Here is a 14,199-nt window from a genome sequence, read left to right on the forward strand (position 1 = left end):
ACACTTAAAAACTGTTAACTGTAGGGGCCAGCCGAGTGGCATAGCGGTTAAGTTCTCACGCTCTGCTTCGGCGGCCCGGAGTTGGCAGGTTCGGATCCCGGGAGCAGACCAACGCACCACTTATCAAGCCATGCTGTGGCAGCATCCCATATAAAGTAGAGGAAGATGGGCATGGATGTTAGACCAGGGCCAGTCTTCCTCAGCAAAAAAGAGGAGGATTGGCAACAGATGTTAGCTCAGGGCTAATCTTCCTCACACACAAAAAATTGTTAACTGTAATAAAAATAAAATAAGGTTAATCTAAAACAAGCTAAATATTCCTGCAGACTCAAGACTTAGTGTTTCTATACCACAAAGGTCGATGAGCAATTCCTAGGGAGGCCTTGAATATGAGCAGTAGAACTAGACTCTGCATCTGATGAAATGCAAATGAAGTGAAAAGGGACTTTCCTAGTATTTATGAATCAATTTTATGCATACTTAAAAATATGGGGATTTCCATAAGAGTCCCACAATTTGGGAACACTAACCTAAATTATTCCCTAGTAATGTGCCATAATCCAGGAGCTACAATCCTCACATTCTTGCCAAAAGTTATTTCTTAATTAGTACAGGATGTTCTCCATTGAGTAAAGATAACAGTTTCGCTGGATTAAAGCTCCCTCTTTCACAATGACATCTGATTTTCAAAAAGTCCTTTCACAGCCCTGTACTGTGGTATTAAATAATTAAATATATTGAAGCAAAGGACATTTTGAAAGATTGGCATATATGTGTGTATGTGTATGTGCGTGTGTATATATATATATATATACACACAGAGAGAGAGATCACAGAAAACTTCACTACTTTTTCAGGAGGGTATACAAGTTTTACAGAGCTAGATAAAAGAAAAAGAAGCAATTATTTACTCATGACATGTGTCAAATTTGATAAAGCACTAGTGAGCATGGATGTTAGCTCAGGGCTGATCTTCCTCAAAAAAAAAAAAAAGCACTAGTGGTATTCAACAACATCAATACTCCAAAACACAAAAATTCTAAAAGAGTTAGGAAAAATCTTATAGGACAAAGTTAATTCAGTTGTAAGATATGGCTTACTACATAAAATTATTTTTTTAAGGATCATAGGCTTTACATAACCTTAAATTATGACTTAGTATGAAATACCCACTATATCAAATTATTTCTAATAAATCAAGTCTATTCCAATGTTCCTTACGTTGTCCACAATAAGTTCCAATATATCCCTTCTGACACTGGCAATGGTCATCTGCACAGGTCCCACCATTCATGCATCTGATGTTGCACTGCTGAACTGCAAAGAACAACAAAAAATATAAAAATATCAATCCCCAAAATTATAGTTTCTGTGAGAGTTATAAAACTATACTAAATATCTAATTCAATGACAAATATATTCTAGAAAAGTAAATGTTATGACCCAAGCATATCTTTATTTATTTGTTGTAAGTGCACATGACCATATCTGTTACAACATATGTTATTCAGTATGCATTTAAAATATATTACACTTTCAGTGTTAAAGGAAATAAATATAACGTGACTAGTAGTGTAGTTTCTAAGATGCAAGAGACACACATGTATCCATTCAGAATGCAGGGGCTGAGTGCCTGCCATAGGAGCTCAGTGCCCTGCTGTCATGATGGACTCTGTATCCACTTTCACGAAGCTTTCATCTCCTTAGGGAGACAAACAAAACACAAGTAAACAAATACCACAAGGCCATTATAGATTCTGATAAGTTCTCTGAAGGAAACTGTATTGTGAAGGAGAAAAGCCTGGAGCCAAGCAGGAACCTAGATACAGAAGCCAGACAAGACCGCTCAGATGTGACATTTAAGCTGAGTTCTGAAGGATTAGAATGAGCCAGGCATGAGAAGTACCAGGGAGGAACCTCACAGGAAGAGGAGCCGGCAAATCAAAAGACCTTAGGATGGTAAAGGGTTTCCTCTGTTTGAAGAATTGAAAGATTCACAGGATTATAAAGAGGCAGATTGAGAAGATCTTAGAGAAGCAAGTAGAGGCCAGTTAGATAAAGCAAGGCCTCCTTGGCCATGGACAGGTTTGTAATATATCCCGAATGCAACAGGGAGTCATTGAAAGGTTTTAATAAGAGAGTGAAGTGATGTGATACATATTTTTAAAAGATTACTCTAGCTGCTCTGCAGAGAATGGATTTGAAGAGGGCAAGAGTAGAAGCTTGGGAACCCATCAGGAGACTATTGCATCAGGAGATAGTCCAGGTGAGAGTTGAGGGTAGCTGAACCATATGGTATCAGTGGTGATGGAAAGGGGAAGATGGATTTGAGATATATTTTCCAGTAGAAGCTACAGATCTTGTTAAAAGAGTTGACATGAGAGAAAGAGAAGCAGTCGCTTAAACACTGGGTGAATGGCAGTGCCATTTGCTGAAGCAAGACAAACTGTGGAAGAAGTAGACCATGGTCAGCAATGAATGGAGAGTTTCATGCTACCAAGTTTCAGATGCTTACTAGGCATTCAAGTGGAGATGTTGAATAAGAAAGGGAGCATGTGAATGTGAAGCTCAGCGGAGCGATCTACTCTGGAGATTATTATTATGAGTTAGCAACATATTAGCGGTAGCTGAAGATATATATGCAAATGAGTTCACCTGGGGAAGACAGAATTCTTGGGAATACCAAACTTTGAATGGAAGGCTAATGAAGAAGATACAGAAAGGAGACTAAAAAATAGTAATCAAGCAAAGGAGGGGCTGGCGCAGTGGTGTAGTGGTTAAGTTGGTGCACTCCACTTCGGCGGCCTGGGGTTCACTAGTTTGGATCCCGGGCATGGGCTTACACACCACTCATCAAGCCATGCTGTGGCGGCATCCCACATACAAAACAGAGGAAGACTGGCACAGATGTTAGCTCAGGGACAATCTTCCTCAACAACAAAAAGAAAGAAAAGGAGCATTGTGAGCAATTGATATACAAGTGAGGGAAAGAGAGCATTTCAAAAAGACAGTGATTAATGGTGCTAAACGCTTTAGGGAGGTGGAGCAGGACAAGGACTGGAAAGGACAGAAAAGTTCCTGATGCAGAGGGAATGAGTACTACTCAATGCCAAGTGAATTCATGGATTCCCTACCAAATTATAGACCATAAACTGAGGGTGGGCCAGTGAATGTTCAGCTGCCCAGGGAGAGGAACTAAGAAGCTGAATTGTAAAATTTCTCCAGGATTGGGTTTTTTGCTGAGGGCATATATGAGAAAACTAAGAGAAGAGGATAATGAAGATATGGGCAAGGGCAATCAGAGAAAGGAAGTTTAGGAAAGTGGTGGAGGAAATTTGCTAATCAGGGTGGTCAAGAAAGTCTCGAAGAATTTTGAATAATAGTTTTTAAAAGGCTGGGAAAATGACAGATTATTTTCAAAGAAAGTGTAACTAGTGTTTTAATCAGAAGTTTCATCAGAACACAATGACATTTGCTGTATGAAATCTTGAATCTTACATTCCTGAGTCAGAAGGATTCACTATTATCTTTTCTTAGGGAAAATTTGTAGAGAGAAATGTTAAAAATATAACAACTTCACACTATTTGAGGCCAACTTAAAGATTTATTTAATTATTGAGTAATTAAATAAACAATATCTGCTTCATCCTTGATAATGTTATCTTAAATACTGGCCTCAAAGATTAACCTTGGACCTTAAAGACCCAACAATTTCTAATTGGGTCGTGAAGAACACAATCTTAGTCCACTGTTACAGTGATCTTACAGAGTCATTGGGAGTTAATGTGTGTAAAGCAAAATAAATTAATATATATAAAGCATCTGCTCAGGACACAATAAATATTTGTTGTCATCTCAATCTTCTTATCCTTCCCCTTTAGTTAATCCTCAAAACAGAATCTGAGCCACAGGAGTTAAGCAAAGGCAATAAATAGAACCTAGGGTTTGAGTCTATAGGCTTAGGCCAGAATACCTGGATTCAAATCTGTTACCTTAGGCAAGATATTTAACTTATGTGTGCCTCAATCTCCTTCTCCGTAAACCGGGGCAATAATAATATCTCATAGTGTTTACTAAGGATTAAATAAAACAATATAGTCTGGGCCGGCCTGGTGGCTTAGCGGTTAAGCGCTCGCGCTCTGCTGCTGGCGGCCCGGGTTCGGATCCCGGGCGCACACCGACATACCGCTTCTCCGGCCATGCTGAGGCCGCGTCCCACATACAGCAACTAGAAGGATGTACAACTATGACATACAACTATCTACTGGGGCTTTGGGGGAAAAATAAATAAATACATAAAATTATAAAAAAAAAAAAAACAATATAGTCAAACATAAAACAGTATCTAGCACATAGTAAAATCCCAGTAAGTTATAGCTGTTATTCACAAGAAATTACTTCTCCACTGAATCCAGGCTCTTTTACTGCACAGACACATAGCTTCTGGACCAGAATTAAATCATTTTTCTTAATGAAAATCATTATTCTGTTGTCCCTTAGTTGTTGGTGGCAACAACTAAGCCACCAAAGATTTTTACTTCAAAGATTAATACAGACGTAGTTAGTGAGGAAAATAATCAAGGATTTATAGTCTCATTGAAAAGGACATTTAGTATTTACTCAAAAACCTAACGGTAATGCAGTAAATAAGGTCACATATAATAAGAAACATACTTGATTTTGATCCACAGGTCGGCGATATTTGGCCACTGGAACAAGTGCACATATTAGGACGGGAACAAAATCCATCTCCACAACTATTTCTACAAATTGCTGTGGAAAGCACAATAGGGAAGCATATGAATAATTAGGTAATAAATCATAGTTTACAAAACAAGAAAGCTATGGTTAAAAACAATAAACCTGAAAAACTAAGATATAAAATATGTGATATATGTTTAATTTCAGATCTGCAACAAAATTACCCATTGTAGACGTGAGAATAAGTCTCACAAGTATCCTTATGATAACGTGCAAACAAATGAAGTTATTTCAAGTTCTATAATCCTAATTCTTCAACTCTCCTATCAATACAAGTCATCTTTTCCATTCAAGGCAGCAAGTTTATATGTGGAATTCACCACAAGAAGACAGTCTTAGTCCCAGGAAGCTGGGAGGATTGAGGAAACCCAGAGGTCCTGCATACCTTTGGAAAACACAGCCCACTCTGTAAAGGACTTTCACAGGAGACAGAGAATGTGAAATTGGCTGAGCCAGAGACTCCAGGCCCTAACAACTTGGCCAAGCCCCAGGGGTTCCATGCACATTCCTTCTCAGCTGGTATCTGACCTGCCCCATCATCAATCTCTGTTCCTCTTAATAATTCCCTCTCTCCTTCCTCCAGCCTTTCTTCTCCCATATTATCTCCACAACCTAGCCTATTCCTGCTGCTCAGAAAAGCTGCTGCGACATTTTGATGGAGGGAGAGTCAAAGCCTCCTGCAGCTGTGACCTCCAAGGTATGAGGGTCATCACAGCAAAGAATGTTAGGCCCACCGACACAGCACATACCACGGAGCCTCAAAATGGTTAGCCAAGTGCCTTCAATTGGGAAGTTTCTTCCATATTTAGAGTCAGTTCACTTAGGAGCTGAGAGATTTATCACTACACTCACAACTGAATTCTCTCTTTGTGCACAAAGCCTACAGGCTTTAATGCTCCATGACTAGACGCATGAAGACAAGAAGAGGAGAGTCTGAGAACGCCCTGACACTAGCTGTAAACATTTTCCTAGAGAGAGGTGCCACAACTTTCAAAGAGATCTGAGACCCCCAATAATGTAAAGAGCATATTCTATAGAAGAGAATTAATTCAATAATTGTTTTCTTCTCTAAATTGCCTTTCAACATCCACATAATATGGCCAGCATCTCTATTAGTACTCCCTATAAATGAAAATGTCATAGATCATGGTGTGAAGGTAGAAAACTAATTTTAGGCAAGAACATGGTTCCTGCCATGGAGTTGATTATTAACCCTTAAAATGTACTAGAGTTTTTGATCACCAATAACTTTCTAATGATAAGTGCTTACTAAAGTATTGTTTTATTTCAAAGCCCCCTCATTCCCAGCAGGTTGACATTTAGTCTAGGCTCCAGTAATATATATAAAGTGCCCGCACCCAGGTCCTAAAACCAAAGAAGGTCTGATAGGCTGCAGATTGGTCATCTTCAGACAGACCCCTGTCATGGCCTCAGGTGTGCACTCTACATCCATGAGCCAGTGAGACTTGAGAGTGCTTAGGCCTTTTCTCCTCACACTCATCTCAGACTATGGTATGCCTCACCTAAATATCTGTCCCTCTCACACTCACGAAAACCACGAGGCCCAGAAATACCAGAGGGAGAGGGAGAAAGGACCTGGATGTTGGGATTTCAGTGATGCTGGGAGAAGATGCACGGCACAGTAGTGAGTACTACGCAGTAGGCAAGAGGTCTGAGGCTGAGTTCTCGCTCTGCCAATGACCCACTGCAAGCTCAGAAAAAAACCCCACAGCTTCTCTGGATTTAGTTTTCTCATTGGTAAAATAAACCAAAGGGATTACAATGGTGTCTTCTGACGTCTCTTCAGGTCTCAAATGCTATGACTCCTGGCCATCCCCTTCCTACTGTTATTCCAATGATCAAAATGCCCTTCATAGCATAATTTCACGATAAATAAATTAATAAGCAAACTTTCCCATTGCTTCATGTTCTAACAGATTAAAAAAACAAATGGAAAGTGAGAAAGTCAATTCCATCCTCTTGGAAACAAATATTTGGAAGTTTGGAAGTACTTCAGTGATCTTTGCAGGCCACAAGTAAGAACAATAACAACAAAACCCAGAGACTCAAACAAAATGCATTAGGTTTCTAGTAGTTTGAGGAATACATTTTCTTTTAATATCTTCTCTTCATGAAGCCTGTTCAAGGCCAAACACTAAAATTCCAGAAGTTGATCATTTTAATGTCTTTCTATAGAGAAAGAATGCTGATGTATAAATGTAGGAGAAAATTAATGTTTCGTCCTCGTTTTCTACTTGCATTTTACTTATTCTCTTTTTGTAAGTTGTCTCAGAGCTTTTCTTTTGCTAAATGGCTGAAATTCAATAAATATAAGAAATAATTTACTATCATTAGAAAATCTTGGAATCAAAATTCTAGATTTTGACTTTATAGTGGTTTCAATTTGGTTATTACCTCCACATATTATAATTTTAAATGTCAAAATGATTGGACTACTGAACTTAATGCAGAAAATTAAAAGATAAAATTTAGGTGAGACCCATACAAGAAAATATAAAGGCATTACATTCTCTCTCTATTTTGTGCACTATTTTATACTCTTGGGTATTTGAATTACTTTAATGTGCTAATAAATATTTTTGTAGATATCACTTGACACAAGTGTAGTAAATGTTTCTTGGAGATATAAAGATCACTTCAAAGTCTACGCTTTTTATAGATTTATGATACATGTACATTCCAATGTATTTCATAAGCACCCAAATATTTCAAGTAGGAGAAATGCAGGCTACAACATTCAGTGTTACTCTGAGATTTCCAACGCTGATCTTCTAAATAAATAAAGGGTACAATGTTACTCAAAGACCAAAAGTATTTAAAGCTGACACTCAGAGGGCCATATATATATTTCTACTGCAAATATTCTGGAAAGCTCTGTTCTCTGGAATTCCCATTCCACACTGATCCAATAAAACCTGACTTTACAGATTTTCAACACGTACCATAAACGGATCCCTTCTCCTCGGCTGCTCTCCAACTCAATAATGGCAGTCACATTCATTACATTTAGTGAGTCAGACTTTCCGCCGTGCCTAAGTCACTCCCGGCTAGTATGGCAGGTGTGTAATGAGTGACGTTAGCTGTTTCAGGATTCTAAGAACCATGTAAGTTTAAAGCAGGCATGGTAATGCCCTACTGGCATGAAAGAGTAAATGCACCCTCCATAAATGCCTAACATCTACGACTTCTGTGCCACAGAGAAAAGAATGCAATCTTCTTCTTTTTTTTTTTTTTAATTAAAGCAAAGGCTTATAATCAGAGCGTTTATTTTAAATATTTATGAATCACTTTAAAGAACACAGCTGTTGTTTCTTATTTTTGTCTCATTACTAGAGATTGTGGGATTTTTAGGGTAGAAAAAATAGTAAGAAACTAGTCTTCACAACACTTGAGAGTTCATTCCTTTTTAAAAACTGCACTGAAACAATATTAGGGGTCTATCTCAAACCCACAAAACCAATAAATATAGAGTTAGAGATGCTACTACATCCTTATTATCTCTTGGCTAGTGTGGCTTGCCCTTTTTCTCTGTTCACAGTTGCATAATTATCTTTTCCTGGGAGAACATCGAGGTCAATCTAAAGTCAAGATTGGCTCTAAATGAATGTGCTGTCTATGATACCTGGCTCTCCTCCCAAAAAGACAAATGTGGCTGTGCTATATAAACACACGGGAGACGGCCAGTCACACTTCAACTCACAAATTCACAGGCATGGGAAATAAGACATCCCACAGTCCATCACTGTGAGGCTGATAACTAATGACTTCTCCAATTAAAATTTGGAGAGCTGGGTATACACTTTGGAAACTAAATAAAATAATCAAGGCTTTTAAGGTCAGATATGCAGAACTTTTAAAGTTCTAACACTCACATTTTGGAAATCTACTGTACACTATGAAATTTGGGGTCCGGAAATTCTAAATTTAAATGTCTTTCAAAAAAAAAAGCAAAGCCATTCAGAAGAGTTCTCTCTTTTAAAAATTTTGTTTACCTGGGTCAACACTAAATCCGTGAGAGTGCTCTTTTCATATCTATGTTATGTGGCTGTTGAGATGAAACCAGAGATAATAAAGTGGTTTTGTACAAAGGCCTAAGAAAGCTTGATAGTCAAGGCCTAAACCTCATGGAGAGTCAAAAGCCAGATAATTTACATAATCACATTGTGGTCTTATCTGGACTCTTTTAGGAAAAAGTGGTTTCGAGTTATCTAGGGAATTGCTGTACTCCCTCTTCAGTTTGTATTAATAGACATAGAAAGATAAAGCTTCCAAGTATCTTTGAAACCTTTATCATTATTGCCCTTCAACAGAGTCTAGAAGTGAAGTCTAAACTGATGCAAACCGGCTGCTTCTTCCCCACCTTTCAAACAGGGCCGAGTCCGAATTATCACTGCTATGCGGCCACTGGATTCTAAATACAACTGTGACACCAAACAACTAAACGCAAGAGGTCTGCCCTGAGATGGGGCCGATCGTGCTGCCACAAGCTGAGATCCCAGCCCAACACTCACGGACAATGCATTGGTTTCCTCCAGGGAGCGTCTTCCATCCTGGGCAGCAGTAGGAGTGGAACCTGGATCCGCACACGTTGGGCCTGCGATGGACAAGCGAGGTCACACAAACGTAGGGAGGGGTGCGGTAACACATTAACGGTTTTTAAGCAAAGCCCTGAGCGAGTCGACTTCGGGACAACAAACAAACGAAAACTACACTTCAAATTCTCGGGGCTTGGGGCGCAGACGTGGAAGTGAATGGGCTAGACGCTGGAATGGGGGAGGGTCAAAAACGTCCAAACATTGCCTTTCATCTGCCTTCCGTTGCTGCCTTTATAAAGGGCGAAAAGAAACATGGAAACATATAATTTGCTACTATTCTAGCTTCCAGATGCAGAGAACAAAGGGAATACTCCGTTTCAAAAATCCTTGCCCTCGTCCCCAAATCCATCGCTCCTGGATCAACTGTTACTTTGGCCCCGACGTGTCAAGGAAGGCGCGTCGAAAGGTGGAGCGCTTGGGTTGACGATTAGAATGAGCTGTAAGCCCCGCACACGTCCTCAAACAAAAGACTCGGGAGCTGCGCCCCCGACGGTGGGGAGCAGACAGGCTCCACCAGCCCTGGCGCGGGGTGGACTCCAGCCCGCCTTCCGCCGGACATTCGGAACCTGTTCCCGCACCGCCGGCTCTGCATGCGCTCCGAGATCCGCAACCGGGGGCCTCCGACCCAGCCGCCGCCCAAACCCCCGAGGGAGGGCTTTTTGCCGGCTGAGCTGCGGAGGAAAAGGGGGAGGCACTCCTGGGAGTCTTCAGGGTCTCCTGGCGAAGCAACTCTGGCCGCCAGAACTAGGTTCAGGGAGGGGTGAAATGGAAAGCTGCCAAGCTACGTTTCCCCCGTGCCGCCTGCCCACCTACCCTCGGAGCACGTCCTGCTGTCCTCGCCTGCGGACGCGGGTGGTCGCCGCGGCACCTTCCTCCCGGTACTCGGGCACCGCGAACCCGCCTTCAGAGCCCGCCGCCGCGGGCCGGACCTGTTGCTGCGGCGGCTGGGGCCGGGGCGGCTTGGGCGGCGGAGGCTGGGGCTGGCCGGCCGTGCCCTGCGCCCAGAGCGCCACGCAGCCCAGCCACACGAAGTAGGGCTGGAGACACAGCCGCCGCCGTCTCCCCATCGCGGGCGCCGAGAGCGCGCGGACCGTGGTCCGCGGAGAGGGAGCGCTCAAAGACAAAATCTGCGCGGCCCGAAAAAAGTCAGGGTCTAACCAGCCCTTCGTCGGCTCCCGAGACTCCCTCGGGCTCGGGCTCCCTGCTCTAGCGGGAGCCCCGACCCCCTGGCTCCCGGCGGGGCGCGGGCTCTAGCGCAGCGGGCGGCGAGGCGCGGCGGCGGTGCGGCCGGCAGCCCCGCGCGGTCCACGTTGCATCCCCCGGGCCACGGCCCCGAGCGACTCCAGGACCGCCAGCGGGCGGGGGCGGGAAATTACAAAAGTAACCCGAGCAGCCGCGGCGTAAAGTTACAAAGAAAGTGGACCTCAAAAGCAAAAAAGGGCCTGCACGCAGCGGCTCGGCGAATTCCCGTGCGCTCCGGGCACAGATCTTGGAAAGCTGCAAAAGTCACTAGAAAGAAGCCGGCAAGCAAACAAAAGTCGCCCCCCAAAGAAGAGGAGTGTCTCCTCCCGGCTCGCCCGGAGTCCCGCGGGGCAGCGACGCGCCGGCGGCGGCTGAGGAGCCGGGCGGAGGTGCGCGGGGCCGGGGCGAGCCGCCGGTGAGAGGGAGGGCGGGAGGCTGGACGCCGGGGAAGATGCGGCGGGCGAGGGCGCGGCGCGGGGGTTTTGAGGCCCGGTGGGGCGCGGGGCGGGCCGGCAGGCGGCGGCTGTCAGTGGGGGCTGGAGCGCAGCAGTCCACACGTGGGGCGCAGCCCCGACCCAGAGGCCGGCGCAGAGTGGGCGGGGACAGAGTAAGGGGGCGATCAAGTGGGGAGGAACAAGGGGAGCTACGGGATGGGGGAAGGGAAGAGGAAGGAAGGGGGTAGGGTGAAGGGAGGGGAGAGGACTGAGATTGGGGAGAAGGGGGGCGAGCCGGGAGAGGAAGGCCAGGGCTGGAAGAGGGGCTTGGAAAGAGGGATTGGCGAGCCCGGGTGCGAGAGGAAATGAGCGGGGGATGGGGGCGAGGTTAGGGCGAGAAGAGAAGTGGGAAAGGGGAGGGAAGGCCGGGGGGCCGGGAGGAGGGAGCCGGGGGGCCGGCTGGAGGGGGCGAGGCGCTAGTCGGCTTTGCTTCCCGTCCCCCTCAATTGGCCGCAAGCTCTGTTTTGACTGCCTGTACAAAGCAAGCAGACGACGGAGGAGGGGGCGGTTAGGGACCGGATTTGGGAAAGGAGGCAGCAGCCCCTTCCCCTCCCCCGCCGCCCTCGCCGGGCCGCCGACCAGGGACCAGGGTCTCTAAACGCTCTTGGCTTGGCTAGATTCGCAGCTGAACTTCCCCGCCGGGCAGAGGCCACAAGGTTGCGGATGAGAATGGGTGATCCGTACACAGACCCGGGGTGGGGGGATTCGCAGCCAAGCAGGAATAGAGGCTTGCGCAGGAGTTGGCTGCAACCTCAATCTGAGGAGGCCAGGCCCTCCCTATCGCCCTCCTACCCCCACCTCCCCACCCGGGGCGGCGTCAGTCTGCGGGACCCGAAGAGGGGCTGGGCGTTTCCTGATTGAAATGCGCCCTCGGCCTCCAAGAGGGAGCTCACGCGGCCGCAGGGGTCCACGGCAGCGTGCAGCGCCTCGGTCCCGGGGTGTCCGCGCAGGAGGTGTGCTCCCGGGTGAACCCTGGCAGGTCTCTGCCCGGGTTTGCAGCCATAGCCCCTGAAATGTCGGGCGGGGGGAGGCGGGGTGCTCAGGACGGGTAAATGGGTCTTGGGGCACATCCTTGGTTCCTGGCTTGGACTCCTGATTAATGATTAAACCGTAGCAATTGGTACATCCAGGCTGGCGACTTGCCCTCTGAACACTGAGAGCTGCCTCTGCCCTCATCCGCCTTTGGGGTCTTCCTTCGTGGCTCTGCTTTCATGAGGTCTCTGTGAATCCTAGTCGTTTCTCAGTCTGTGGTATTTCATAATTAAAAATCAAACACCCTTGAAAACTAGGAGTGACCATCCAAGCACAATTTAGAAAACAGTACAAGAGAGCGATGTCTGGATTACTCAGGCCTAGAGAACGTTACTTTAAAGATATATATACATAAAAAACTTTTTTCCTGCCCCAAATTGCCCAGATGTGCTATTTGGCAGCCAAAATTCTCTGAGAATTGGCATAACTCCCTCCTTTATTTTCCCAGTGTAGTCAGACAAAGATTCTTAAGGTAGTAACCTTTCTTACAATATTCCTGTAAGGCATAAGAAAAAATAGGAGTCATATAATTTCATGTGGAGCACCAATTTGTTGAAGTCCAAAGAAATCGAAGACAGCAATAGAGGTATTTGTTATGCATTGTGCTTCAAAAAAATTTATTTTAAATTAACTAAAAGAGCTAAATAAAGTAACTATCTCCTGGGTTAAAGCAGTGTTTTAATCATCCTCTTTAAAACGTTTGACCCATTAAATGAGTTTTCATTTAATACTTGTGTGTGTGTGTGTGAGAGGAAGATCAGCCCTGAGCTAACATCCATGCTAATCCTCCTCTTTTTGCTGAGGAAGACCAGCTCTGAGCTAACATCTATTGCCAATCCTCCTCCCTCTTTTTATTTCCCCCAAAGCCCCAGTAGATAGTTGTATGTCATAGCTGCACATCCTTCTAGTTGCTGTATGTGGGTGGCAGACTCAGCATGGCAAGAGAAGCGGTGCGTCAGTGCGCACCCGGGATCCGTGCGCGCCCAGGATCCTAACCCCGGGCTGCCAGCAGCGGAGTGCGCGCACTTAACTGCTAAGCCACGGAGCAGGCCCTCATTTCATACTTAAATGGCCTCACAGTTCATTCCTGTCTGTCACATCAAATCCAAACGTTCTCAAATTGCATATGCATTTATCCTTTGACTCAGCAACTCCACTTTCAGAAATCTATTTAAAAGATATCTAGGCAAAAAAAAAAAAAAAAAGAAATGATAAATAGATTAGTCTGTTCATTACAGCACTGTTTGTAATAGCAAAAGATTAGAAACACAAATTTCCCATCAATAGGTAACCGATCGAATATAGTTTAAGCCATTCAATGGAATACTATACAGCTGTAAGAAATGAATGAGGATCTCTGTATACTCCTATGCAGTGATCTCTAGAATATACAATTCAATAGTAAAAAAAAAAAAAAAAAAAAAAAAACCAAGGTGTAGATAGAATAGGCAAATCCATGGAGACAGAAAGAATAATAAATGTTACTAAGGGCTGGCAATGGGAATGGAATGACGAATTATTGTTTAATGAGTACAGAGTTTTTGTTTAGGATGATGAAAAAGTTCTGGAAATTAATTGTGATAATAGTAGCACAACACTGTGAATGTACTTAACACCACTGAATTGTATACTTACATATGGTTAAAATGGTAATTTTTATGTTATGTATATTTTACCACAATAAAAAAAATAATGCAAAGTGTAGGATATTGTATATTGTATGCTAACTTTTGGGGCATGTGTGTGTGCATTTTTTAAAAATAGATGTATGAACTGAGTCTAATAGAAATGGTTATCTTAGGGAAGAGAGAGGATATGGGGGAAGAGACAATGATGGAAGCTAGACCTTTCTAAATTTGCCTTATTTTGTAGTTCTAACTTTGGAACCACGTATATTTTACACAATTAAAAACAAAATTAAATTTTAAAAGAGCAATGCCTAAAAATTGAAAACAAATGAACTTGTTTTCATAACCAGAGAGGATAATTATTTAAAGTGATATTTAAGCACAATATGTGGACTGTACATCTTTAGTGGGATATAACCTAAAGAT

At 43.9% G+C, this 14,199-nt stretch overlaps 1 protein-coding gene across 1 annotated transcript in view; it reads right to left on the reverse strand.

The window, feature by feature from the left end:
• FBN2 (fibrillin 2) overlaps positions 1–11,356 on the reverse strand; it is a 234,511-nt gene extending 223,155 nt beyond the window's left edge. Inside the window, exons 1-4 of the mRNA XM_058539802.1 lie at positions 10,191–11,356; positions 9,294–9,376; positions 4,675–4,773; positions 1,222–1,317 (exon numbers count right to left, since the gene is read on the reverse strand). Coding sequence (XP_058395785.1) covers positions 1,222–1,317; positions 4,675–4,773; positions 9,294–9,376; positions 10,191–10,444 — 532 coding nt within the window. The 5' untranslated portion in view covers positions 10,445–11,356. The remainder of the gene's footprint in view (positions 1–1,221; positions 1,318–4,674; positions 4,774–9,293; positions 9,377–10,190) is intronic.
• Between the last annotated feature and the right edge of the window lie 2,843 nt (positions 11,357–14,199).

This window comes from Diceros bicornis, chromosome 1 (genome assembly GCF_020826845.1).
Source record: "Diceros bicornis minor isolate mBicDic1 chromosome 1, mDicBic1.mat.cur, whole genome shotgun sequence".
Classification (NCBI taxonomy): Eukaryota; Metazoa; Chordata; class Mammalia; order Perissodactyla; family Rhinocerotidae; genus Diceros; species Diceros bicornis.